Source organism: Strix uralensis, chromosome 4 (genome assembly GCF_047716275.1).
Source record: "Strix uralensis isolate ZFMK-TIS-50842 chromosome 4, bStrUra1, whole genome shotgun sequence".
Lineage (NCBI taxonomy): Eukaryota > Metazoa > Chordata > Aves > Strigiformes > Strigidae > Strix > Strix uralensis.
In genome coordinates this window covers 27,578,118-27,605,828 of record NC_133975.1, presented here as the reverse complement: position 1 = coordinate 27,605,828, position 27,711 = coordinate 27,578,118, and the positions used below count along the sequence as shown (strand labels likewise).

At 38.1% G+C, this 27,711-nt stretch overlaps 2 protein-coding genes across 6 annotated transcripts in view; one reads left to right on the top strand and one right to left on the bottom strand.

Annotated features, from left to right (window-relative positions):
• Window positions 1–20,250, top strand: part of ATP8A1 (ATPase phospholipid transporting 8A1) — a 130,109-nt gene extending 109,859 nt beyond the window's left edge. For all 5 annotated transcript variants that reach the window (XM_074866075.1, XM_074866073.1, XM_074866076.1 and 2 more), the window contains 4 exons: window positions 7,980–8,068; window positions 8,451–8,543; window positions 15,278–15,369; window positions 15,714–20,250. In XM_074866075.1, the coding sequence (XP_074722176.1) occupies window positions 7,980–8,068; window positions 8,451–8,543; window positions 15,278–15,369; window positions 15,714–15,811 (372 nt within the window). In that variant the 3' untranslated portion in view covers window positions 15,812–20,250. The remainder of the gene's footprint in view (window positions 1–7,979; window positions 8,069–8,450; window positions 8,544–15,277; window positions 15,370–15,713) is intronic.
• A 3,828-nt stretch (window positions 20,251–24,078) lies between these two features.
• SHISA3 (shisa family member 3) lies at window positions 24,079–26,702 on the bottom strand. The gene is made up of 2 exons (XM_074865055.1): window positions 26,411–26,702; window positions 24,079–25,481 (listed from the first exon to the last, which is right to left on the bottom strand). The coding sequence occupies exons 1-2, from the start codon at window positions 26,700–26,702 to the stop codon at window positions 25,030–25,032; spliced, it is 744 nt and encodes a 247-aa protein (XP_074721156.1). The 3' UTR covers window positions 24,079–25,029.
• Between the last annotated feature and the right edge of the window lie 1,009 nt (window positions 26,703–27,711).

The window sequence follows — 27,711 nt, the reverse complement described above, 5'->3', positions numbered from 1 at the left end:
ATACTGTACTAACAGTATTAGTTTCTTAAATATTGCTTCTGGCTGTATTATTCCACATAACCTGCTTATATGGAATTGTGCTTATTAAAATATTAGATATACATCCTTTAATCCCCTTAGTTAGACACACAAAAAAAACCACACACACTTTTTTAAAATGTAGCTGTCCAGGTACTTCAATCTCTAATGAACAGGTCTTTTCGAGGGAGATGGTTATCTGAAGTCTGATCTGAAAGGGGGAATTTGTTTTAGTCTAATGGAGAGCAAAACCAGTATTCAGACTAGTATACAATCATGGAATGGTTGAGGTTGGAACAAACCTCTGGAGGTCATCTGGTCCAATCCCCCCAACACCTAGACCAAGTTGCCCAGGACCATGTCCAGATGGCTTTTGAATATCACCAAGGATGGGGACTCCACAACCTCTCTGGACGACCTGTGCCAGTGTTCAGTAACCCTCACAGTAAGAAAGTATTTCTTGATGTTCAGATGGAGCCTCCTGTGTTTCAGTTTGTGCTTATTGTCTCTTGTCCTGTCACAGGGCACCACTGGAAATAGCCTGGCTTTGTCTTCTTTACACCCTCTGTTCAGGAATTTATGTCCATTGATAAGATCCCCCCTGAGCCTTCTCTAGGCTAGATAGTCCCAACTATTTCAGTCTTTCTTCTCGAATGAGAGATGCTCCAGGCCCTTCATCATCTTCGTGGCCATTCACTGGACTCTCTCCAGTATGTCCATGTGTCTTGTACTGGGGAATCCAGAACTGGACACTTCTCTAGGTGTGATCGCATCAGTGCGGAGGAGAGGGGATCTGCCTCATCCTCCACTGGCAATACTTTGTCTAATGAAGCTGAAGATACCATTCACATTCTTTGCTGCAAGGGCACATTGCTGGCTCATGTTCAACTTGGTGTCCATCAGAACCAAGTCCTTTTCTGCCAAGCTGCTTTCCAGCTGGGTGGCCCCCAGCATATACTGATGCCTGGGGTTGTTCCTGCCCAGCTGCAGGACTTTGCACTTCTCCTGGTTGAAGTTCATGAGGTTCCTGTTGGCTTCTCCAACCTGCTGAGGTTTCTCTGGATGGCAACACAACCCTCTGGTGCATCTGCCACTCTTCCCAGTTTTGTGTCATTAGCAAACTTCCTGAGGGTACACTGTACCCCATCATCCAGGTCTTTAATGAAGATGTTAAACAGGACTGGCCCACAGTATTGACCCCTGGGGTACGCTGTTAGTTATTGGACTCCAGCTAGACTGTGCCACTGATCACCACCCTGTGGACCCAGCCATGCAGTCTGTTCATCCAGCCCATACATCAACAGCTTCTCTATGAGGATCTTATCACTTACGCCCTGCGGTGTTGTCCCTCCAGCAGTAAAAGGTGCTATTAATGGATACCTGTCTCTTGCATTTTTAAAAACAGATTAGTGTTGTTTTAGTAACTTTTGCAGAATACGTCATAATAAATAAATAAATGTCAGTGGTTGTATATTTAAGAAAATTGCTACGGTCCTGATCCTCAATATTAGCAGGGGGAGTTGTAAATAATGCCCCTAAAATTTGAAAAGTAATGGTTCTCTTTAAATTCTCCAATGAAACAAGAGAATTACTGTGCCATGCTTTTAAGGGAACCTGTCATATATCTCAGTTGACAATCTGTATTTCTAAAAATTGCCTTGAGCCCTATATGGTAAACAAATACCAAAGTCTCAATTCTCACTTCATTATCACAAAACTTGTGGAAAATACCCATTCTTCAATGGCTGATATCTGGAGTAGGTATGCAGAGTTAGCCAGTAGATTTTTTTTTTTCCCCGTGCTTCACTGCTTATTCCCAATCTGGATTAAAATGTTATCCAAAATTCTGGGTCTTCATTTTGGGGGGACTAGTTGGTGTAGTAAATTTTCAGTGAGGGACTATTGTTTATTTACAGAACATGTCTAAAATACAGTTTTCAAGAACATTGAAATAATTAAACAACAAAAGCTATGGTCTTTGTTCCTAGTCCAAAACTTTTTCAACCCCATTCTCAGCAAAAGGCCCCTATAGGCATTTTCCCACATTTTTAGCACATTTTCATCCCCCTCCAAGGTTTTTTCCCAACCTGTCTTTTACAAACCTGTGAGTCTTCACAAAACAATAATCAGTAATTTGTATCTGTCTTCCCCTATATACCGATGTGAACCTCTTGTTTAGAGAAATAAAATGTTTCAATGTACATTTGTGGAGAATATTATTACTACATAAAAGAACTCGAAGATTTTTTGAAGCGAATCAGAGTTCATCCCATAACACATACCCATTTTAGTCATCTATCCTTATCTGAGAGCCTAATATTCTGTTATTATTCTGATACTAACTTATTTTAGCTTATTTAATTCTTTAAATACAAAGTTTGCTTTTAGTCTTTCACTTCAGGAATCCAAAATATTTTCATAAAGGGTTTTTCTTTTTCCATTTAATTCCCATTAGGTAGTTTCCATTTTGAGTCCTCTGACCTTCGCAGTTTAATTGTACTTAGTCTAGTACTAGATACTTGTTAGCCAGAGCCTGCTATTCCCAGATATACTTCAGAGATCCCATATTCAGCAATTACATTCTCATTCTTGTTCTTTGACTGCACAGGTACAAACAGAAACAGCAGACCTGATCTTTGAACTATCAAATTTACCTTTTCTGCTTATGATGGTCTGTCTTGGTAGTATTACCATTCTACTATTCTTCCTTTTTATTGGTTAGTCTTTTCCCAGTATCAGTATTCTAACTGAATTCTTTCCCTTAGCATATTATTGCCAATCTCCTTTATAAACAAAAATTACGTGTTTTTTCTGTTTAAAATGTTATGAATCAAATTTAGTACACATTCCTGTTGTAGTCATGCATACAGCAACACTTAAAAGATGAATGATACTCAGCTGCCATCTTTCTCCATAGCAACTTCCTCTTCTGATGCGCAGTAGTGAGGAATGACCAGTTCTTTACGAATTCTAGTGAAACTCTATAAGTGTTTCCTGTACTCCTTCCTGCTACACGTATTGCAGTGCAGAGAACCCTTATCCTGGTAATAAAGTGTAGAATCACCAGAATTCATCTGCTCATTGTGGCTTTACATCTCCTTTTCCAGATACTATTTCTTACATCGTCTTTGAATCCACTCAGATAGGTTTCCCTGTGAATCTTTTACTCTGAGACAAAGAGGACAGTTTAGTCTTTTCTTGCAGAACAATTAATGTTGTCTGATTACAAGCATGATTAAAGTAGTGTGATAAATCTCACCTTGCCAACATTTTCTAGCTTGTCAAATTTCACATCCAGGTGGCTATTTCTCTTTAATTTTCTAAAGGTTATTTTTCAGGTCTGTTAGCTCCAGCTGTAGTGCTAACAAAAGCCAAACTTCTGCTAACAGAACCTTCTTCTCTTCCTAATTCTCAGGAAAGCTTGCTTTGTTTGTGTGTCATTCTCCTCTTCAGCTTTTTGAGGAAACTTCCAGGTATTAATATTTATTGTGAATCCTTTTTTTTCTTTTTTCTTGCTTTTTATCTTTGAAAGCACTTCCATCACTGTTTTGTCTAAAGTCAACAGAGATAGCAACTGGTAAAATTCATAACAGCTATTTCTGGCACCATGATTTATTGCTGGTTTGTTTGGCTCTTTTTTTCCAAATGTGAAATATCTATTGAGGTAACCTAGGCTTTCATAAAATGCAAGGAAGGCATTAAATGCCTGTGAACTTAATTCACAAAGTGAAAATGAGCAGCCACTCTAAGCTAGTTACAAGAACGTGTGATGAGGTGCAGTCTTGCATTTCATCCCTTTCTGGGCTCAAATGCCTTACTGTGGTTAGAGATAAGTGCTAATCTGATGATTCACAAACCTGAACTACCTCCCACAGTTAGACCCCTATCACCTATGTTTTTTAAAATACCCATTTATCCAACAGTTAAATACTAGAATATTCACCCCAAATGAATGTTACCCAAAAGCCAGATTTAAGTTTCTCTCTACTTTGCAATTTTCAGGGTAACATTTTCTGCTGAAAGGGTGATTGAACAGAGAACTGTGTCTTCTGCTGTTCCACTTCATATGGAATAATCAAATATTTACTGGATCAGAAGAGACAATGTGCTGGCTTTTGCTCAGCCTGAGTGATTAAGGTACTCTGTAGGAAAAGGCAAGACGTGTGTTCCAATGATACTTAAAATATTAACTGAAACAAGGGGCTGAATTAATGCCACATCTGTAGACAAGAGACCTGACCTAAGTCTCTGTATTGCTCTGTGTCACCACAGACATACTTCTTGAAGCTTTAGGTTTTATAGTACGTGTCTGTGTTTGTGAGCTTTTCTATATATTTATTATTTACAATAATATTTATTATTTGTGTTTATATAATTAAGATGATAATTTTCATCATCCCTCTGTGGCATACAGTCCACCCTTCATACCCACCTGCAGTGAGGAAATTGGTGATCTTACAGTCAACTATTTGTGATCTTGCAGTCGACTATTTGTATCCTTAGCTGAAGAAAATGAGAGGAGCTAGGGAAGAAATAAAGGCATGTTCCTTAGTCTATCCTTACTCGTTTTCTTCATCTTATAGGAGATTTGTTCAAGTAAGATTCTGCCTGCAGATATCCACAGTTATGGCTTCCTGGCTGCCTGGTACTCCCTCAGTTTCAGTACCTCTTACTATTTGTAGTATACCAGTAAGGCTTTGTTTTGTATTTGCAGAAAATGGAGGGACTCCCTTTTTGCTATATTTAATAAGCAGAGTTCCTATTTAGTTCTTAATTAGTAGGAACTCTGATATGTTTTTTAAACTCTAAATAGCAAAGAAGGACTAGAGGCACTACAAGAACTCATTTGTAGGAACTTCACTGCACTGGGAGTCAATGCAGATCTGTTTTAATATTACAACAGTAAGTACTTTGGCATGTATGAAGGCAAACACATGCAGATAACTAAAACTAATTAAGTTGTCTCTGTAGGCTCTTGAGAAACCGTTGCTGGTTTGATGGTGTTGAGGAGGTATTATAATAGTTCTGTGGTCTGTAGGGAAGAGGATACGTACCTAGGTGATACCTGAAATAGATAAACTGAAAAGGGTTTTCATAAGCTTTTTTGCAACAAGAATTTTACTGTTCTTTTCATCTTGCTCTCTACTTTTAGAAGGCTCTTCAAAATCTGAGCTAGCTCTTCTGCCAGATGATTTCATAGTGAAGAAAAAGGGAATATTCTCTTTTCATTTTGGCATGTCATTTCCTAACAGTACATCTTCATCAGTGCATTAAAAATGTTTTGCAACCAGGATTTCTAATGTGCCAGTAGCCATGAAAGGAAGTATTTCTCAGCTTTTTTTTCCTTTTTTAAAAAATAAGAACTTATATAAAAATCTGTACATTGCACTTAATAAACAATGTTAATTCATTTTAGAAAGTCCTGATACTGAGCATGAGCTACACATACAACAAATAATTTATCCTCCCTGCAGGATTTGTAATTCCTACAATAAACTAGGCTTCCCAGCTCTCATTTTGGATTACTTCTGAATTCCCCTGGGAGCCACTTTTGTGGCAGATTCCATTTGGTTTCACAAGGCCTAAAGGGGGAAAACTTGGCATAGACCACAAATCTCTCACATTAGGAACAATTTGTAAACCACGAACAGAGGCAGCCAGAGTCCGTCCCCAGAACAGGCTGCTCCTGTTAGTGCCATTGTCTGAAAAGGATTGGTTTGCCATTTCCCAGATGACCTGCCTATGTGTAGAGAGATGTGAAAAGTTAGAGACAAAAATGTTTTCTACAGAGTGAGGGGAGAGCTTTCTTGTACAGAAAGGAAGGAAATACCTTCTGTGGGATTTTATTTTTTCCCCTCTTCGTCCAAAAAATACAAAGAGGCCCTCTGTCTTTAATGCGAATGTCGGCTTTAAATCTTTTAGGTTTGGATTAACTCTGTAAAAGAAAAAAAATCTGACAGGCTTTCAAATATGACGCAGAAAAACTTTTTTTTTTTTCCTCAATTCATGTTGTTCATTTGTAAAGCCAAAGGCTGGATGGGCTGAATAGTAGGCGCCAGTTGTTCCTTCATTCATAGTTAGCATTACAATGGTCAGAATTAACATCCTAAGACCTACATTATCACTTTTGGTGTTTCACCAGCAAACATTTAATACAGGGTGGCTAACGGAAGGACAGCTCTCTGCTATGTTCTTACAAATTAAAAAATTTTGTTAATAATAGGAAGTAGGAGTCGTAATTACTTCAAGTTGTATTTTTTATGCTTTTTCTTGGTTTTTAGGAAACTTTGTCTCTCTAATTACTATTTAATTATAAAATGTCTTGCAAAATGTAGTTGTGATAGACATTTCCTATTAGCTGCTGGTTTAGGAAATTAGTATTTCATCAAGTATGTCAAAAGTCATGTTTTGCTTATAAAGTGACTGTGTTAATACATTTTCTCCACTTCCTGATACAAAATTTTCTTTTTTTTTTCCTCTGTTGAAAATGTGAATTGTTTTATTTTGAACCTGTCATTGTTTACACCTTTGCTGACAGCTGTTGGCAGAAATAATTACTAGAATCTCAGGGCAATAGCTATGTCCTTTTAACATAGCTGTGGAAAGTCTACCAATTTTTTGGTTAAAATACATTCTAATGCTTTCCAAAGTATCAGTGTCTGTAGGAATTTGGGATACAAAAACAAGGTAAATGGAACTTTTTACTTATATGTGAATGAGATTTTTTTCCTGAAAATAATTCACTTTTGGTTGTACACATGAATGTATCAAGTATAATTCTAAAATTTTCATCTATGCACATTCAGAAATTAGACTTTAGCTACTGGAAGCTACCTGCATTTGTCTGCTAATTAATACTAGTAGAATTTCAGCTTATTTTAGTTATGTACTGAGGTTTAACCTTTGAAATTAATTAGTCTCCAAGTGATGAAGCAAAGGATTTGAAAGGATATCGTTGTGTAGCAATGTTACTTTCAATTTCTGTGCAACCTAATTATATTACAAGGGTATTTTTAATACTGACTGCAAAACAATCTTTCAGTAATATGCTTCATTAAGTATTTATCATACTCCTTGCATCCATAATATTATTGATGTAGACACTTGAGCATGTATTACAAGGATAGATTAAAGGGGTTTTTTCCTTTAATGTCCATACATTATGACGTTTGTTTTGGCTTTTTAGCGTGTTTTAGTTTTTAGTATGTTTACAGACCCAGTTATGAACAGAAGAAATTCCTATGTATTAATATAAAGCAGTGTATAAAAAAGCAAACACACAACTAAAAGCAATGATCTGGTTTGCAAATATTTCACCGTGCATTAATGTGTCAGATCTTCATTTAACAATATGTTGCATGCTTCCATAATTATGTAATTAGTTGTTTTCTTAGTTCTCATTTTTAAGCAGTTTGTTGAACAAGGAGTCTGTGGCAGTGTGGGAACTGTGGTACAGTGAGTTCTGTTGGAGATAACTTTGATCTGAGTTATATTGCAAAATGATTGTAACAGCATCCAATATCCATATCAATGCTCACGAACCATTATATCCTGTTAGGATTGATTGCAAATAAGAAATTGTGCTCATAATGTATTGACAGAGATTGCACAGGGCAGGGAGGGGATGGATTTTCAATAAACCTGATTTTAATAGAAATGTCTACAATCAGCATAGTGGTTCAGAGCAGGGTTGTAGAGGCGTAGATTCCCCCTCTCTCAAAGGAGGTAAGCAGTGCGATCTTTCTACCAGCTTCTTAACATGAATTAGTCCTTACTATCTACTGGATTTCTATATCAACTCAGGGGATTTTAGAAAGGAGTTTTATTTCACATTAGAGAGTCTAGAATAGTTCGTTTAAACTTGCTTTTGATTCTCTGAACAAAGTAATTGATATTTCTAAGGTTTTTTTTGTAGTTCTTGTCATGACATCATCACATTTTTGTGCTTTTTTTCCCTCCAGGCAGCTATGATGTTCAGTTCTGGAGTGTTTTGGATGGGACTTCTGTGTATTCCTATGACAGCTTTACTTTTTGATGTAGTATACAAAGTGTGAGTACAGAAATGCCCAGGTTTACGGGAGAAGGTACTGACTTTTAAATGTGTGTTCTAATTACTAATATAAGAAAAGCAAATGAAGATCGGCTCTGGTGATTATATAAAATTATTTTTCCCTTGTTTGTTTTTTTGACATTTTAGTATTTTAAATGTTTCAGTAATTGTAATGTCTTTTTTATAAATATTTGTTTCTAAATCGTGAGAACAAATGATAGAATACATTATTTAGACTTACTTTGTAATATTCTTGTAAAGCTTAATTTTAAGTCATCTGGGAAATTTGATTTCTAAATTAAATGTTTATGTAAGTCTTAAACCAATCTCTTCTTTTGCTTTCAAGAAGAGTAAATCTGGCAGTATTTTGTATTACTTACAGAGTAAAGAGAACTACTTTTAAGACACTGGTAGATGAAGTTCAGGAGTTGGAAGCAAAATCTGAGGATCCTGGGGCGGTTGTGCATGGGAAGAGGTACTGTAAAAATCTGTAGATTATTGTCTTAAAAAAAACCCAAACAACAGACTTAAATATTTTCAGCATACGTTACATATGTATCAAAGACAAAAGGTTACTTTTAAAAATCCATACAAACAAAAGGCATCTGTAAAGAGGTTTCAGGTCTACTGAGCCATATGTTTTTTTCATATGCTCAGATGTAGGTTTTTACCAAAGGCTTTAACTGATGTGTTTGTTTGTAGCTGACTGTCACGTTTCTAGTTATTATGTATAGAACAGACTTGAGGTATGATTTTAATTCTGTCACTTTTGACTGTGTTAACAATTAATACAAAGTGAGTTTAAACCTGCATCATTCACTAGTATAGTTATAAATTGGGTCTAAGCACAATAAAAAAAAATCTAAAAATTTAAAACCTGCTTGATAGCATAGGGGCAAACAGCAAAATATGTCTAGGATTTGCTGAAATTTAATAGAACAAGCTGGCTTTATATCTAATGCCAGTCCAGAGCAAACTGATTTGGCTAACCTGTATGAGGTAAGAAATAATTTTAAGACTCCACAAGAGTTCCCTTGTTGCATCCTCCATCATGAGTCAGGCAGGTAATTGTAAAAGGGGGAAAGTAAAACTGAGCAATCGGACAATTTCTATGTGTAAACTCAGCATAAAGGTGTGCTCTCACTAATATACTTCAGAATTTTTCACTGTAGCTTGTAGCAAACACTTGCTGAATTGGGAGTATGAGATGACAAAGTACCCCTCTCTCCCCTTCCAATTCATTAGTGCCATTTGGCTGAGCTAGAGCTTTCTTTCCTTGTCCATTTTCATGGGTTTTTTGAAGTCTAAAAAGAGCTGAAACTGTTGATACTTGATTTTCCTGTTCTTTCTTTCCTTTGGACTGCTGTTCTTCTCGTATCTTCATGGCAAAGGGCTTAGCCAAGAACCCTTTTTTCCTACCAAGCTGTGCACAGAAAGAGACCAGAAAAAACACAAAAGCCACTTCTTTTATTGTAGGTTCAGTTTTCAGGAAGCACCTTTTGTTCATAAAGATATTTAAGTTCCCTGTCTCCTTTAGTCTTACTGTATCCCTCCTCCAGTTCATGGGAATCAGCTTACTAGGATTTACCAGGTTGAGACCAAATTTTACATTAGATACCAGGGTGATGACCATAATTTCTAATGGGTGGAATATCCAGCTTGTCTGAGTGTTTGCTCCTTTTCCTTTCTTTTCCCAGAAATTATTTTCACAAGAATGTTTTGTCTCTAGTGGAATTCATCTTCCCTGGTACCATAGACAAATACCAGGGGAAGTAGCATTAGGCATGGAACCTATGGAACACTTAGTCTAGTGTGGTGGGCTACATAGGAGCACATACCTACATAGCATCTCACACACACAGAATCACACACAGAATCATCTAGGTTGGAAAGGACCTTGAAGATCATCTAGTCCAACCGTTAACCTAGCACTGACAGATCTCAACTACACCATATGCCCAAGCGCCATGTCAGCCCGCCTCTTGAACACTTCCAGGGATACGGACTCCACCACCTCCCTGGGCAGCCCATTCCAACGCCTAACTACCCATTCTGTGAAGAAATACTTCCTACTATCTAGCCTAAACCTTCCCTGGTGCAACTTGAGGCCATTACCTTCCGATCAGGCTCTCTATGCTGTCTTAGTAACAGCAACTTCAGACTGGAAGTACTGCAAAATCCCCTAGTTGATGACAACTCCTGCACTGAGCATACTTTTCCTTCATCACTGGAAGACCCAACTACTACTTGCAAGAGTAAGTTCTCTTACCTTTAAAGGTGATCTAAATTGATTGTGATGGATGCCTCTCTCCAGTGGCAGTGCCCATTTCAGGCAGCTTCAGGGCAAGATCTTCCTCCAAATTAACCGACTCATATATCAATGTGCCACGCTTTGAGCCAGAAGCAATGTATGCTGTATGCTCTTTTGTGAAGAGCAAAAGTTGTAAAAGAATGAATTGCAGAAAAGAAAGCAGACATTAGTACTAGACAATGCTAAAAGGGGAACATCTTGTGGATGTAGAAGAAAGTAAGGTCATGTACCTTAGCATTGCATACCTGCATTCCCAAGACTTCTCTTGCATTCCCCAATTCAGCTACTTTTACTTCATCTGTGTAGCAGTATGCTCTTCCTTCATCCTACAGAATGTCTTCCAAGTCCCTTCTTATTTAGGTAAGAGGAATTTGGTGGTTTCACCACTAGTTTTATAATTATCTTTTTATCCCACAATTAAGTAGTTACAAGGGCTTCATGAAGGTTGTTTAGTTACCTGCCAGAATGTCTCTTAGATCCATTCCTTCTCCACAAAGTTATTTTTAGACCTGTATTCTTTGAAGTATACAAGCATCCACCTAACATGGAAATCAATGGATGTTAGACATCGTAATATCTCTTAAGGATTTATTCCCTCCCTTGTTTTTTTACATTATATCTTAATTCAGATAATAGAGCCAAAACTTCACCTTTTATGGATAAAGTATTATTTGTTAAAGAAATGATCTGATGAACTGACTTACTTGAATCTTCAAAAATTTGACTGAACTATTATAAACATTTTTGAGTCTCCTAAATTGCAGAAGCCTGGATTAACTAGTTACCAGTACAAAGTAGTTAAATAGGTAAGGAATGTCCTCTACATATGTTTTAAATATGTACATGAGACTTTTTTCATTCTTGAGTTGTAGTGCTTTTCATGCAACAACAAATAGTTGTTTTTTAAAAACTTACTGTGTATTCTTCAGCACCAAATAATATTTTTCTAGAGTGCATACCTCTGGAAGTACGTTTTTATGTTGTAGCAGAAAGGGTTTGTTCTCATGAAATGCCAAAATAACCTAACCCTGTTTAAGAAATAATGGGGAAACAGTGAGAAAGATAACTCAGGAACTTTTGCACTCTGTCCATTCCCATCTTAAAAATACTACAACACAAAATAAGAGGCTCAACTTCCACAGATAACAGGTCAGGATTCTACTATTGGCTAGATGCTGTAATCAAACAGTATCTGAATGTTTACTTAGAAGTATATTAGTGTTAATTTTTATTGCTGTTTTTTTCAGCTAGAATATGTTTGTTGCAGATTTTTAGAATTGTGTTGACCTGGTATAGCATGCATTTAAATACAGCTAAGATTGTAAGGCTTTACCTTTTGATGTTTTCCTATCAAACAATCTTAGGATGGGAATTTTCTATTTAATTTCTAAATTTGTGCTTTTGGTGGTTTTCTTAAAATTAGGATAAATATTGACATTTACTTTGAAATAATTTAAAATATTGTTCCTCAAATACCTTCCTTGTATTTTAGCATATGCTTTAAAAGTAGGGTTTGCTAATATAGTCTTAAAAATCTGTCATCCCCTGTATTTTTACAGTGCTGATTTGAAAAGGTTTTTAAACTTACCATTGAAGGCTCAGGAAGAGCATTCCTATCGTATCTTGTTGTTCCCATGTCTGTAAAGATGTGTAATCAGAATTTTTCCCCAAAACTGTCCAAAAATACTTGATTCTGTTCTTCTGTAGGCAACACATTGAAATTGGTTTTATCACATATATTTGTCTGGTAAGTAGGAATATATTTCGAGCAAGAAGGTGTGAATTTTTCATGGCACTTTTCCAGCAGAAAGTAAAGTTTCATGTTGGAATAGTATTGACTTAAGGGTGCCTTGATAGCATAAATAATAGAGCAGCTTCAGTGGATTAACAAATTTGTGCCACAAAAAAGTATGATTTCTATCATTAGAGCCATTGTAATTGAAATGCCACAAAGCCATTTCTACTTAAAATTGAAATGACTAAGGTAAAAGGATACTTTTTGTATATAAACCATTGTCCAAAAACAGTTTTTCTGATACTTTATATATAATGCTTAAGCCAAATTAATCCAGTATTAATCCTTACTACAAAAATATTTTTACTGAGTTGAATACTACATAGACTAACAATAACATGAATAAGAGTCCAAACTTGTGGAAACGTCTTTAGAGATATATACTGCAAATGCTGTTTCATATAATCACTGTTTCTCATTCAGTCCACTTGGAAATTATTTTTAGACCAGCTAAGTTGTTGGTCAGGAATATATAAAGTAGTAAACTTCTTTTCTATGAACGAGATTAATTGCCTGTAAATGTACACATTTCATGTTCAAAATTAGTTAATATTCTGCTTGTCCATATAGGTACATATAATGAGCATAGACATTTAGTTACTATGTTTTATCGTTGGTTAATTTTGAAACCATGTTTTCTTGGCTTTGCATGTAGATTTTTAAATATGCTTTTGAATGGCAACAGGATGATTCATAATAAAGAGCCTGCAGTATTTCAAGTATAAGAATAGAGCAGAATTTAATACCTGAATAGCTGGAAGCACTTTTCTTTTCCCAAATGTATTTCCTACTTAATTTGTATTTTCTGTACCAGCAATCGGATCTGTGCAGTGGAAACTTCATTATACATAAACTAAGAAATGTGCATACTTCATGTTCTTGTAAAACTTAAGGCACTATTTTCAGTGCTTAGCATTTAAGCAATCTGAACATTTCATTCTGGAGCACAAGCAAAGAACAATGATGGTACCAAAAATGCTAGAATAGGCCTGCTATGTTTTTAATAAAATAGTTTTTTATTAAAAAATAACACTTGTCAAAACCAAAAATTTCATAGAAATTTGCTGATTTCAACTCACATGAAGAAAGGTTTCTCAGATGTATTGCAAAGGAGATACAGCTGATAACTGTATCTGAGTATTCACACAGTCTTCCACCTCTTTGACCTCCCATCTTACATGACATTATTTATTTATTCACTCTGAGTATCCTTGTGGTTTAAATGTCAGTGCAAAATTTTTATTAATCCTGTCACTTTAACAGTTTGTAGCTCTGAACTAAAAAACAAGGCTCCTACACATCCTAGAGGAGCAATTAGGACGAAAAAAAAAAAAATCCCCAAAGAGGTAGCTTATGAAAACACTGAGTAAGGTGTGTCTCAGTACTCTAACCTCTCCATTCTTGGTTCAGTCAGCAGATGCCAACTGCTTTCCTGGAATTGGTACCTAATTCGTTTTTTACAAGGAAGTCTCATTCCATCTTTTCATTCAAAACATGGCCACAGAAGCAGTTTACCTTGCCTATCCCCTTACCCTGTAGATTTTGCAGTTAACATTCCTCTATGGGTGTTGGAATAGTGGGTTTATTTCCCTCCTCCAACTTGGAAGAGTCAAGCTTTCACCTCTGGGTATATGCTTTACCTACCAGACTGGAGGGGACCAGAAAGGGGAGGTAGACCATTAGTATCTCCAGTTTAACACAGTGGTTCAACTTCAGATATATAAGTGTATACTCAATGAAGAAACAGTGAGCACTTCTAATTTAATGATTCAGTGCTAATCTAGTAAGAGAAGCCATTTCTTGCACCATTTAGTCTGGTTGGTAGCCTGGGAAAGTAAGTCTATTGAGCTAATTGACAATATTAAAAAGTCATTTGACTGATCAAAACTCAGTAATGTAGGTATGTGAAATCTGTTACTATCAGCAAAACTATAACCAAATCAAATCACTACATACTCAGAATAAACATAAGATTTTTTTTTTTTTAAGATAACTAATTTTTAGACCAGTTCACATGGGGAGAGGCTGGATTTTTCAGCACTGGAAATGTTTAAATGATAGGTTGGTATTTCTCTGAAACAGAAGCTCTAATACACAGTGAAGATCAAATCCAGAGGAAGAAATTGAAGGTTTTGTGTGAGGTTTTTTTTCATATAGTCCCTTGCACATCTTTAATATGTTATCAAAACTGTCAGATTTCAAAAGCTTTCTGAGCTATGGCTAGTCCATCTGTTATTTATTTATTAATGTAGGATCCTATTTGAGAGAACTTCAAATGTAAGAGAGATGGACAGTAAGGAAACCTGATACCTTCACTACTCCATTCTCTACAGTTTGCAGCATGCAGCTGATGCTTGAGTCTCAGTTTAAAAACTGTTTAATACTCCTGTTTTCTAGTTGGGCTGAAATGGAGTTGCTTGAATCACATTAAAGCACAATAAACACATAACACAACAGACACAGTACTGCTGAGAAGGAAGGAGATGAGCTGAAGTGACCAAACTCTAGTAGTAATAGTAGTCTGTTATTTGGGTATGATCTCCAGAAAAACACCCTATAGAGTTTCACGTGGAATACACCTTGCTACAACACTTCATGAAAGTAATATGTTTCTGTACACACAGCTGATGGCCACAGATGTGACTTCCCCTCCATCTTCTTTTCCCATCCCTTTGGGTTTCTGTGTCAGTAGAGGCTAAGAGCACTGTCTTATGTAAGAAAAAGGAAGACTGTAATTCAGCCTGGCACTGATCAAGCCACGCTACATCAAGGAAGCCAGTGCCTTCCCTTTACACTGCATGTTTCTAAAGGAGTCATGTTCAAATGTTTACAATATTATTCATTTATTTTTGTTGTCAGCACACAACAGTGCTTCACACAGATGTTTTGCCTGTACTGTGACAAGTAAAAACATTACCAGGGATCTGGACTTCATAATCTGCCCTTGCACACACTTTTACTCATGTTCTTGTTCAGGCACAATTGAAAAAGAAGAATCAACACTTCTCATTTAATAATTAATTTTCATTTAACAGAGTCAAAGATAAAGGGATACTGTATTTAATAAGTAAGTATTTTTCACACGTCTCCATTTTCTTTCTAGCTTAACTGAAAGAGCCCAACTACTGAAGAATGTTTTTAAGAAGAACCATGTGAACTTGTATCGCTCTGACTCACTGCAGCAAAACTTGCTTCGTAAGTGCTCATTGACAAGTAAAAATTAATATCCATTAATAATATAGAAGTAAAATCCTCTTTCACTGCGTTTGTTTATAATAAAGATGTAGTATCCTAAACCCAGTAGACAGTGTTCTTGGCCTGTTGGTAGGTTTCTCTTCATTCCTAAGATATTGCACAGTTCTTTCTGTTATTTTACAATTGCAAAATTATTTAAGAAATGGCCTGGGTTTTCTATCTACTAACTGCTGAAAAGAGGTTTATTCCCCTCTATTAACCTTTGTTAAGCTGTTTTTATTAAAGCTTTAACAAAAAAATGGGATCAAAACTTAATTGGTTTCTGTTTTGTTTTGTATCTGCAGATGGCTACGCCTTTTCTCAAGATGAAAATGGAATCGTTTCCCAGTCTGAAGTAATAAGAGCTTACGATACCACAAAACAAAGGCCTGAGGAATGGTGAAGGAACACAGCTCAAGATTTAGGCCTTAGTAGTTACTTTTGTGAGACAGACTACTAGATCTTGGCTGGGAGCTGTGACCATGGCCCAGTTATCAGAGTTTTAAAGATCTATGATAGTCTTGTTCCATAAAGTTTGGATTTGTGTATTCAGTAGACATAAGCACTGTGCAACTATACTGTAAAACACCATCTCTAAATTTTTTAACAAGTATTTGCTTAGCCTTTGTAAACAGATCGGAATTTACCTTGTATCTTGCCAGCTTGCTTATTTTACAATGAAGTTGATTCAATACTGGTCATATACTCGGAAGGCAATGGTCAGATCGCTAAACATACTTTACATAAACAGACCATTAGCATCTGTGAAGGTTTTTAAGTGTTTATATTTAAATATGGTTGATAACAAGCCTTTGATTTCAACAAGTGCTGAAAAAAATAGCATCTTAATGGTGTTCATTCACCTTCTTTGAGAAAGATTTTGAGTCGAGATGTTTATAGACATTCATGTCAAACAAACCGAAAAACGTTTGCCAAAGAAGTTCCATAAATGTTTTCTGTTGTTAGAAATAATTTGAAAGGAAATTAACTCCAGTCCTGATCTCAGAACTACATGCTTGAGTCTCCGCACTTGAGGAGAAAGATTTACAGTACAGTGAGTCTGGCCTTTATGGCATTTGCTTTCAAAACTGCAAGTCTTTGCACCTTTGGCCTTATACAAGCTTTCCCCTTATTTTCATTTAGTATTGCATATGTTGAAAATGGCTGCCACCTTGAAAAATTGAGTACACGTATTATTTGGTTCAATTTTTCTGCCTTACTTCCCTTTAGCAAACTTTAATTATTTTTGCGATGCTTAGTTGTATCTGCTTATACTGTAGGTTCAAAAGAAAATTTGTTTTAACTTATTTTTTAAAAATAGTTAAATTTTTAATTTTTTATATTAAATTATTTGAAATGTATACATTGAAATAGAGAGCAAAGCATGCCCTTCACTAGGCTGTGGTATGTACTGTTTTATTTGCACTAAAGCCACTTCCTATAAAGGTGTGAAATACATTGCAGCAGCCTCTTTACAACTTTCTGGTCATGCAGAATACCTGTATACTCTCACCTTTAATGAAGAATGGAGAGGAAGTGACTGCAGAAAAAGATAGATGCCTGGTTTAAGGGAAAAAAAAAAAAAAAAAGGGAGGGAGGTGTTAAATGAGAACATTGTGATGGCTTTTTAAAGTAGTTATACTTGATATTTCTCAGCTTACCATGCAACAACCATCAGGTTTCAAACTAAGAAAAGCTACTTTAACTTCAGAATTTAGTTAAATCACATTGTAGCTTTTTAGTCCATGGTTAATTCTGAGTTTAAAAGCCACCATAATTACATTTAAAATACATTTTTCTATAGTAGCAGTTGATTTTAATTACATTTCTGTGCATTATATAGAAATTATCTTTTTTTTTCTTCGAACAGAGATCAACTAGATGGAAAAACAGAACAATGACATCCCCAGTGATCTGTTAAATTAAGAATTTCCTCTTTGCTCTCCAAATCATCCACTTTCAACTTAAGAGTAACAAGTCATCCATTCCCATCTTTTCTTTGCCCTCCTTCATTAGTCTTACATTTACTAAAGGTGACTTTACCTCCTTGACTTTCATCTAACTAAACTTAACATATAACTTTATTGCACTATCCAAGTTTCTGATGCTCCATTCTAAGAGAAACTTACAGATACATATGGAAAGCCCAACAAAAGGCACTGTATGAAAGTACATATTTAGGAAGGTGTATCAATGGGAAGACAGTCTGCATTTCATATGCATGTTATGCAATGTCTTCCTCTCACTTTCCCGGAGTGATCTTTAAACAGAAAACAGAAGACACGGGGACAAAGGGAACGTATCCCACTAGAAACAGTACTGCCAGTCAGTCATGCAGACAAGAACTGCCTTCAGAAAAGCCATTTCAGGCATAGATAAATAGATGGATCAATATGGGAGGGCCAAATCACTTGACCTAAGGCAAGAAAAAATTTGGGGGCATGCCCCTTTCCTAAAATGGGAATCCTTATTTTCTGTCATCCAAGGGACAATGACCAACTTCAAAACATTTCTGAAATTAACCATGACACTGTTGCTCCTTTATAATCTTTCAGTGTACTTAACTCATATAAAACAACTCAATCTATACATACTCTCTTTATGGGTAATTTTTTATTATTATTTTTTTTCTCTGTTCTAAATGGTTTAATTGCTGATTTTGCAGAAAAGGACACGAGGACTAGAACACATTGTAAAATATTTACAATGAGAAATTTACATGATCTCTTATTATGCCTATGAAGTAAAATTCGGTCTCACCATTGCAATACAGTTTGTGGAAAACAACACACAGTATATCCCCAGTTTAACGATCTTAAAAAGGAAGAAAGCAGTTGAAACAGCTCTAAGATTCTAAATTTAGACTGTAATTTAAGGTTTTTAAGATAGTCTTATCACAGCATTTCATCCTTACATCTTTACAGAATTTGAAGTATTATTTCACAAAGTGCATTTTTCAGTTTTATTACTTCTGATGGGTTTTTCTCCTGTCTCTATACTTTTTCTGGTAATTAGTGGTTGGAAGATACTGCTTCTTGGAAATAGTAAAAACACAATGTGGCAATTCTAACTATGTTTTTTGATTGCTCATACATTTCCATTTGAAAATATAAGATCATCTTAGCTATGTGTGCCCATTTTTAAATCAGGTCAAGTATACAATATGCACTTTATTTTCATGTTGAGTACAAAGTAATATAATCTGTTACCATCCTGTTAGTGCATCATATCTTTGTTAAAATAAGGGGATTGTGCAGATGTTTGTTTAAAGAAAAAACAGTTTAGGCAAAAATGCTTGTAACAATGCCTCTGTTATTACTGTTTGAAAATTCAAATCTGTATTAAATATAGAATTCACATGGACTTTTCCATCTGTTTCATGTGCACTGCATAACAACTACAAGTTAGTATTAAAAATTTCCATCAAAAAGTTGAACCAGTGCCACTTAGAAATCAGATATCTTATATAAATGCTGTTGCTTGATTATTTTTAAATATATACATATATATATAAATGATTCAAAAGAGTAACAGGAAACAAATTTTAACAAATCTATTGATAATTTGTATTTGGAATTTTTTCTTGCCATTTCCTAATTTTACACTTATTTTTGCAAAGCAGTTTCAACAGATTTATACTTAGTCATCATTCTATTTGTATAAAATGATAAATAAAATATTTTCAAACACTGAGAGATAGCTGAAGATTCCTATATGTCCACATGCATCCATAAAATTCAGTGTTACAGAGATGAGCGTTAAGTGTCTTAAGACTTCTTTCGTTACATTTAAACCCATCTTGAATGATGAGTAATTTGAAATATGTGTTAAAGGAGAGAAGTTTTTTCCCTTTTTTTCTTATGTATTGTGTAAAAGCACTTGTAGTTCTGATGAATTTATCATTCTGTCTGCATGAGGCAATATTTCTAAGTGTTCTGAGGCAATGCATGGTGGTTGCTGTTCCCTGTTTTTTAATGCCTTTGTTAAAAGTCTGCTCATAATATATCGAGAAGCTAGCGCTATGTAAGCAAATGAGTTTGTCAGTTCAACTTTCTTGGTACTGGATGTTTTCACTGGTAACAAAACTCAACAAATTAGTTTCTCCTTCCCCCCCTCTGCCCTTGCTTCCCCAGTGTCCTCACTGTTAGCCAATAGATCTTTATTAAACAAAGGAATATTTTAGCATTCCAAACCTGGTTCCTGCTTATGCAAACCATTACTCACATGGGCTTCAACTGGACTGTTTGTGAGTATAAGGACTACTCTGAGCAATGATGTGCAAAGTTGGGCACTTTGGAGGGTTGATACTTAAAGCATTTCCATACAGAGAGTGATTTGTAATTGCAAAGCTGTGACCAGAACAATTTTTTTTCTTAAATCATATTTTATGGTGTTTCTTTATTGTAGAATAGAAGCCATAAATGCATTAATATTGTTTTTCTACTTCAACCTAATTTTTCATTAAGATTTTCAGTGTTTGATATGTATGAACTGCTGCAAAAAGCAGTCAATCTGTAATAGCAAAATTTGCATTCAAGGTAAAGTGAGGTTTTACAGCTCCACTAAGCCATTACTGCTGAAACTGTCGTGGAAATTATGAAGCTGCATGAATGAAGACTTTTTGACTCAGTGTTTATGGTAGTTTCTCAGGTTTAGTTTTAACTGGATGTTAAATGCACTGTGGTTTATAAATAGTTCTTCTCTTTTAGTAACACATTCAGTTCTATGCAGTGTTACATGTCATTTGGCATTTGGTGAATGTGCATGTTTTGAACTGCAAATTTTAAATGTTTTGTCTTTTAATTGTTAAAAAATGAATAAACTTTGCCATTAAATGAAGAAGTTTTGTTGAATTGATTGGTTGCAAATGCTAGGGATTACTTTCAAAGGAAAACATATATCTCGTCACTCTTGTTTTTGAATTCTTTAAAATGGGACATACCAGAAATAGCATTTGACAAATACCAAAGAATTCTTATGTTATTAAGGTAAACTGAAAAAGCAGAAAATGGTTTTAAGGTTATTTTTAAAAGCCTATTTTGAGATGTCTTTTCCAGTTCTCATACGATGTCCAGAAAAAGGGTTTTTTTTTAAAAAAGGGGGGGGAGGAGCACAGGAGTCTGCAATTTAGTGATTTGCAGCAGAGCCCTAACATATTCTGGTGGTGATACCATTTTTTGAAAGAGAAGTATGCAGTACAAGAATGATAGAGCAGGAATAAGGAAACATCATCTCCTTTTTCAGATGACAGTGATAAATACTTTATCCTTTGACTATTTCTTTCTCCTAACAGTGCCCACCCACTGAATATAAATGAGCATATCCAAACCTAAACTGAGTTTTGGTTGTAGATAGGTGATTGATTCTTTGTATACACAGTAGACAATTAATTTATTTTGTAGATTTTGTATTCTGTCAAGGCAGGTTCGATAATAGCTGGATCTTTCACACTGTTAGTTTCATGATGCCCAGTCTTTAATGGTAGAGCTGGTTTAAGGAGCTTCTACCTCAAGGTATGTCACCACCTCTATTATACTGGCAGTCATGAGGCCATTGAAATTATTCAGGTTATAATCCAGTTTATAATGATCCAGACTCCCTTTCAAATCCTTTCCCTCCTTTCTTACGGCAAATGTTACTTTTAAGCTAAATCATTTCACTAACCTGATTTACACCACAGCCCCCTGAATTTGCACAAGTGTAGAGAATAAAAAGAAAGGCATTTCTTCTTCTGCCTTTGCTAATGAAGGCAGCATTACTGAATTACAGCCTCAGTGTAATTGTGAATGAAAAACTTCACATGAGTATCGTTGAGCAGCAGCCCCCTCAAAACAGCTCTGTTCAGAGTATCAGGTCCACGGAGCACATTGCAGTACGCAGAAAAACAGCGCTGAAAATTGACTCCATATCCTTAATGTTACTGTCAAGCTGTAACTGAACAGTAGTGACAAACTAATTTTGAAATTGTCACTTTTTTTTTATTCCAGTGGGATTAGTATGACAAATAATCCATGAGTTTACATAGCCATATACCATACTGCTTACCCAGTTTCAAATAAAATCCTTCAGACATTCTTGCAAGTATGTGTAATGTTTTTCCTACCACTGGAGAGTTTTGATGCATTTTGGAGATACACACTTAAGAAACCCAAAATGTAGAAATACAAAACAAATGGCTCATCTAGTTCATGTCACTATTATTCTTTGCCCACAGAAGGCTTGGGTTTCAGACCTGCCATTACCAATTAATAGCAATCAAAGCATTTTGTGCATAATGTGTGTGAATGACAATAACCCATTTACCATGATTTTTCATTTTATTCTGGTGTCACTAATAAAATATGAACTAACTCCAGTATTACTAAAGAAATAGTTAAACCTACTGTGTTAAAAAATAAGGATGGCAGTAAAGCAAATAGTGTGTAAATGTTACTTCTGGTAGCAATTTCTTTTAGTTCAAGCATACATCTAGCCCTCCAAACTTTCATTAGTCATTAAAACTGTATCAGAATGCCATTTGTGTTGTCTGCAAGTTTTAGAAAAATTACTATTTTCTATAAATCATAGGAGCATCTAGTGCCAATAGGTTCTTTTCATTAGGAAGGAAATTCAGCATTCTCACCTGCACCCTGACTGCATCTGGGTTGGAAACCACCGGCACAGGCAACAAGCATTTCTGTCCGTGGGCTTGTATTCTGTCCGCCCCCCTTCAGCTATATAGGTCACTGCCACTGTAGCTACATGAACAATAATTTATAGAGCCTTCTTAACTTACAGATTCTTCTTTTTCCATTTGCAGATGGTGCATAATTCCCACCTCACCTGCTTTACGGGTAACCCAGTACAGATAGTTTAACTACACCTGATCTTTCCCAGCCTGAGACACCCGTCTGCAGGATTTGTTGCACTCTGGCCACCAGTCCGTGCTTAGCACTCTATAAACTTTCAGACTTCTGTAAGTCTGATTCAATGAAATTATTCCTGTGTGTCAGGTTCTTCAAGCATTTTACAAGGTCAAACTCATTATGTAGCATCAGGGGAGGAAAGGAAGTAGCTCAGAGGGGTCTTCCCCGCTAGGCTGTGTTTCACACTACGTGGCAAACTGCACAGCCTTTACTTAGGCTGAATAATCATTAAAATCTGTAAGCCTGTACTCAAGTGTAGCAAAAATCCATCTCTGCATTAAAACATTCACAGATCTGACTGTAGAGCCCACTGAGACCATTACAGTGAAGGAGTGTGACCTGTTCAGTGTACACCACCAAATGTTAACAGACAATTAACAGTCCAACTCCTGACTTCTCTGTGTACAGCCTATGAGGAAAACTAAATTTCACCTACTCGCCACCTGCATCAGTGGCTCTGATGACTAGGCACTCTTTAAAGGTACATAAAATTGCACCTTCTTAGCTAAAATTTATCAGGTTTCTGCTTCCAGAAGGATCTGTGTTGCCTTGGTTTACTAAAGAAAGATTTCTACTAATTATAATTTGAAAAAAATAGTTTGTTTTACTGTTTCTGCTCTATGCAGGAATGATCAGCAGATCTCACAGGATGTTTCCAAACAACAGCTGGTATCTGTTGCAATATTAAAAGATTTTTACAGAAAGTTACTTGATGAACAGTCCCGTATTTCTTACCCATTCAAAATGTGCAGTGAAGAGTCCTATGAAACATCAACAAAGGTGGGCAAAAATCTACCCACCCCCTTCCTTGAAGATTGTTTCTAAAAAAACCTGCAAGCTAAAACACTTACCTTTCAATTAATTTCCCAAGTGCTCGAAATCTACTTTTTAGAGTTTTGTAAAACGTATACACTATTGGGTATCGTGATTTTAGTTTGTAAAACTTAGAGTATTCAAGCTAGAGCCTATTACTTAAAACATCATTGCATACAACTTGTCTTTCTGCTTAGAAACCGCATTTCCAAGCAGAAAAAATCTGTTGGATTGTAATGTTAATTATGCAATAAAAAGCATATTAAAAGGGTTATTTCAAAATACTTTTTTCATAAATGCCAAGATACTGATTGCTAGATATTTGCTAAGAAAAATAAATTATTCATCAATTGAGGAACAGCCAATGAAGCTTTTCTAAAATACAGAGAATGTGCTGTAATTTTAATATACACCCATATGCTAGTACTTGTGAAATAGGTCAGCTGTAATGCACTTCAACAGATCCTATACACAGGGAGTTTGGGGCTGATAAAATAGCAAAGTTCAGCCTCTGATATTGTGGATTCTGACACACAGAATGACTTCATTTGCTCACAAAAACAAGTATACAGAGAAGCCCTTTAGTGACTGCATTTTTTCTTGTGTGTTTTCCATTTGCTTGCTGCATGTTTGGTTTAGATGCGTTTTTTTCTTCTTCCATTTGGTTTGTTGGTTTACTTGGGTGAAGGAATGTAGAAGGGCAAACAAAATTTATTCCTACTAATCAGTGTAGTTTTTGCCACATTTTTACCACAGTTACATATAAAAGACATTCATCAGTCCATTAGTTTGCTATACAGTCAGCATTTTGTATGATATTAAATCTGCACAACAGGTGCAGTTAAAGATGTAAAATTAACTATTTTTAACTGGAAAAAATACAGTATAGTTACACCATCAAAATGAAAACTTGCTCATCAAACACTATCTGTAGAGAGACATACAGATGACACAACATTTCAACTAGAGTTTATTGATAAATTTTTTTTTGTGTGACTACTAAATAATTAGTGTTGTCAATGCTGTAAATACATTTTAAATTACAAGCTTGTCTTTACATTTTATACATGGCTAATTTTACAAATAGAACTTTATGATCAGTTGTCCAACTTTGACGTTGCTGAGCAAAAAGCCAACAATAAATACTTCCTTCTGTAAAATGCTTAATGCCATTTTTAGAATTTTATGCGGAGAAGTTATTAGTGATACACTGAATACATTCTGCTTTTCTCATAGGTAATTATTTGGCTGCTTAGGATTGGCTCATTTTCAACTACCCTAATTAGTACTCATTTTATCTATTGTAGTTAAAATTTAGTAATACAAATATGCAGTGTAAATTCAGGTATATTATGTGGTTTTTAAAAAAAAAACTATAGATTTTGGTATCTGTAGTAAAATTGTTCCTCTTATTTTCACTGCTCATGGAAGTGGGAAGCAGTCAGCTGTTTTCAAGATCCTCTTTAGTAAGTATTACTCCTCTCTTCTCACGCTTTTTACTGCTTTATAGAACTAGTCTGATTATTATCAGTGGAACACAGCCACTGTTTGTTATCTAAATTAATAGCATTTAGGGTTAAGATGTCATTTATAACACCGTGAAATGAGTACCTTTATCCCAAAATGGGTTTTCTACTTGTCTCTGAGCACGTTCCACACAAATTAAGACTGAACGATCAGAGCAGTCAGTTTTTAGAGCAACTGTTTGGAATATTTCACAATTCATTTGTAAGTGTGATCCAAGTTTGGGAAACGAGATCCCAAATGAGACCTTGCACTTTTCAAGGGCAACTCACCCAGGGGAACAGTTCTGACTTCGGCAGCCACAGAGCATGCCAGCGTGACACCCAGCAGCAGCGGTCCCTGCGCTTCTGAAGGCTGCGTTACTTCTTCCCAACTCCTTTCAGCTCTGACTAAAATCGGAGCAGCTCTTCCCAGCCAGGGTAGGCTCTGGCTGGAGCGGATACCCAAAGTACGGCGGTGACACCAGAAATCCCGACGGCTGGGTCAGGTGGACTGCATGGGCTGTCTGGAAGCAGCCAGATGTGTACGGCGGAGGTGGTGATGCCACAAGGCACCCTGGCTCTGCCCGGGGAAAGGAGAACCTGCGAACCGAGCCACCGGTCGAACTGGAACTTGTTGCGGTACTGGACTGCCTCGATGGCGTCCTGAAGCTCGTGGAGGCCAGGATCATGGGAAAAGTCTCGGTCTGATAGCTCCGCAGAGAAAATCGTATTGGCTGCGACGGTTGTTTAGGTCTTAAACATGTGCAACAATAAACCGCTACCAGAGAGCCCACAATAATGAAGGCAATAAATATTGATCCAACAATGAGGAATGGAACGTAGATTGGTTCTGGGAGAAGAAAGAATAAGAAAAGCCGTGCACATTAGCCTACTGAAGTAACAGGTCTGCTGCACAGAAATAAGCTCCATAGAGTTTATGAAGCCCCACATCGTCTCTGTCCCACTAACACACTGAGCTGCTCAGAAGACAGAGCTTTCGACCATTATTACAACAAAATCGAAGTTTAAACCCTGTACATACCAGTCAAAATGTCTTTCTGCTGACAGTTCTCATAGTTACCAATGGTAAAAGCTGTCTCTCTCATGTCCCATTTGCTGATTCTAGTTTCGTTTCACTCAAGAATTGCGCTCCTCTCCCCCTCCCTCACCCCTCAAAACTGTCGGGGCTGTCCAGTGTAACAGCTTGAAACTGCAGGCGCAGCTCAAGTGCTACAGATGCTGTTAACTCGCTTCCACTGGTAAAGTGGAAAATAAGCCCAGAATATGTGACTTGGGGAACTAGTCTCCGTGTGCGCTGCCGGATTTCTTTTGTTTGAAAACCTGACGGCCCCTTGCACGGTGGGGTTGTGGCTGCTGAGAGCCGGAGCCCACTCTCACCTCCGGGAAAAACAAAGTTAAATAGACGCAGTTAAGTCTGCCGATGCAAACTTAAAACCCAAATGCGCCTTCCAGGTGGGGTGGGTCCCGCTGCGGGGGCCCCTTCTGTCGGTGCAGTCTGGCCACCGAGCGCACGCCCGGGCGCCCGCTCTGCCGCCCGGCGCGGGGGCCGCTCCCGCAGCCGCGACCCGCCCGCGGCCCCGCACCCCCGGCGCCTCCTCCCGGTGCGCACCTGGAGCCGCGCCCGCCTCCTGCCCACCCGCCGGGCCGGGCCGGGCCAAGCCAGGCAGGGGCGGCCGTCGGCGGGTGGGAGGTGGGGGGGGGGATGCTCCGCGGGGGCTGGCTCCCGCCCGCCCCGGGACCCAAGGGCCGGGCACTCACGGGCGGTGACTCCCGGGTCCGGGGGCTCCCGGTCGTTGGTGCAGCCGCCCTGCTCCAGGCGGGCCTCGGCGGCGGCGCAGCAGTAGCGCAGCGCGCAGGAGCCGCAGCAGATGGTGGCGGCCGCCGTGTCGAAGCCCTCGGGGCACTGGAAGCCCTCGTGGTAGCCGCCCTGCCCGTCCACCCAGCCGTGGCAGTACTCGCCGCCGCCGGGCTGGCCCCCGCCGCCGCCGCCCAGCAGCCCCAGCAGGAGCCAGCGCAGCAGCAGCAGCGGCGCCCGCCGCCGCCCCGCCATCTCCCCGCCGCCCGCCCGCCCCGCCGGGGCAAGGCAGGGGGCGGCCCCGGGTGCGGTGCGGGGCCTCCTGCGCCGCGCCCGGAGGGTGGGGGGCAGCTCCCCCCCCCGCGGCCGCGCCCCCCCGGGGCCGCCCGCCCGCGCTCACCTGCCGCCCCCGGCCCGGCCGCTGCCCGCGCTCCTCCGCCGCCGGGGCTGCCCGCCCCCCGCCGTCCCGCACGCCGCTGCCCGCCCGGCCCCCCGGCCCCTCTTAGTCGCACCGGGGCGGACGGGAGCGATCCCGGACGGAGCGGGGTCTGCGGCCGGATCAGCGGGCGCTGCCCGGCGGCTCGGCCCCTCTGCAGAACCGGCAGTCTGCCAGCCCGGCCGGCGCACCTCGGCGTGCCCCGCGGGGCCCCAAAGCGGAGGGGTTAGTGCACTGGCAGTTTATTCAAGCGGCCCTGTGCTTCTAAGAGTTAAAAAAACACAAGCACAGCGTATGATCTATTACTAAGACCCTTTGCTTTTTAACCTGTTTCCTTTCCTCAATACTTTTTATGTGCAAAGACGTAGCGGTATATCCCCAGAAGATTTACAGCCTCTTTTAGTCAAACATCAGGCCCGTCACCTTTGTTTTCCAAAGGGAGAGGGCGAGTGTGGGGCTGAGGAGGAGGGACACATCTGTTCATATGAGCGTCTGATCCTTTTTCTGCTGGAAGAATAATAACAAGTCACCAAGCATCAGAAAAACCACAAAAGGAACCGCTTATTCATTTATTCTAGAGAAAAAAAAATATTTTAAATGAACTGAGCAGATCTGGACTTCTGGTTTAAGCAAAGAAACATTTCTTTACATGATGTCTCCCCAGTGTGCTGTCTAAGAGGCACTCCTGCTTTAACAGTAGAAGTGCTTACGAAACTGGCGTTATATTAAAGTTGGGCTGAACTAAAGAATTCATTTTTACTGCAGCTGAAACTTCTTGCCATCATTTACCGCTGAGGTATGAATATGTATATCGGGGTCTGACCGCTT

Coding starts and splice junctions, on each gene's coding strand:
- SHISA3 (XM_074865055.1), bottom strand. CDS start 26,702: ATGGCGGGGCGGCGGCGGGCGCCGCTGCTGCTGCTGCGCTGGCTCCTG. Junction 25,482..26,410: donor GGACCCGGGAGTCACCGCCC/GTGAGTGCCCGG, acceptor TTCTTCTCCCAG/AACCAATCTACGTTCCATTC.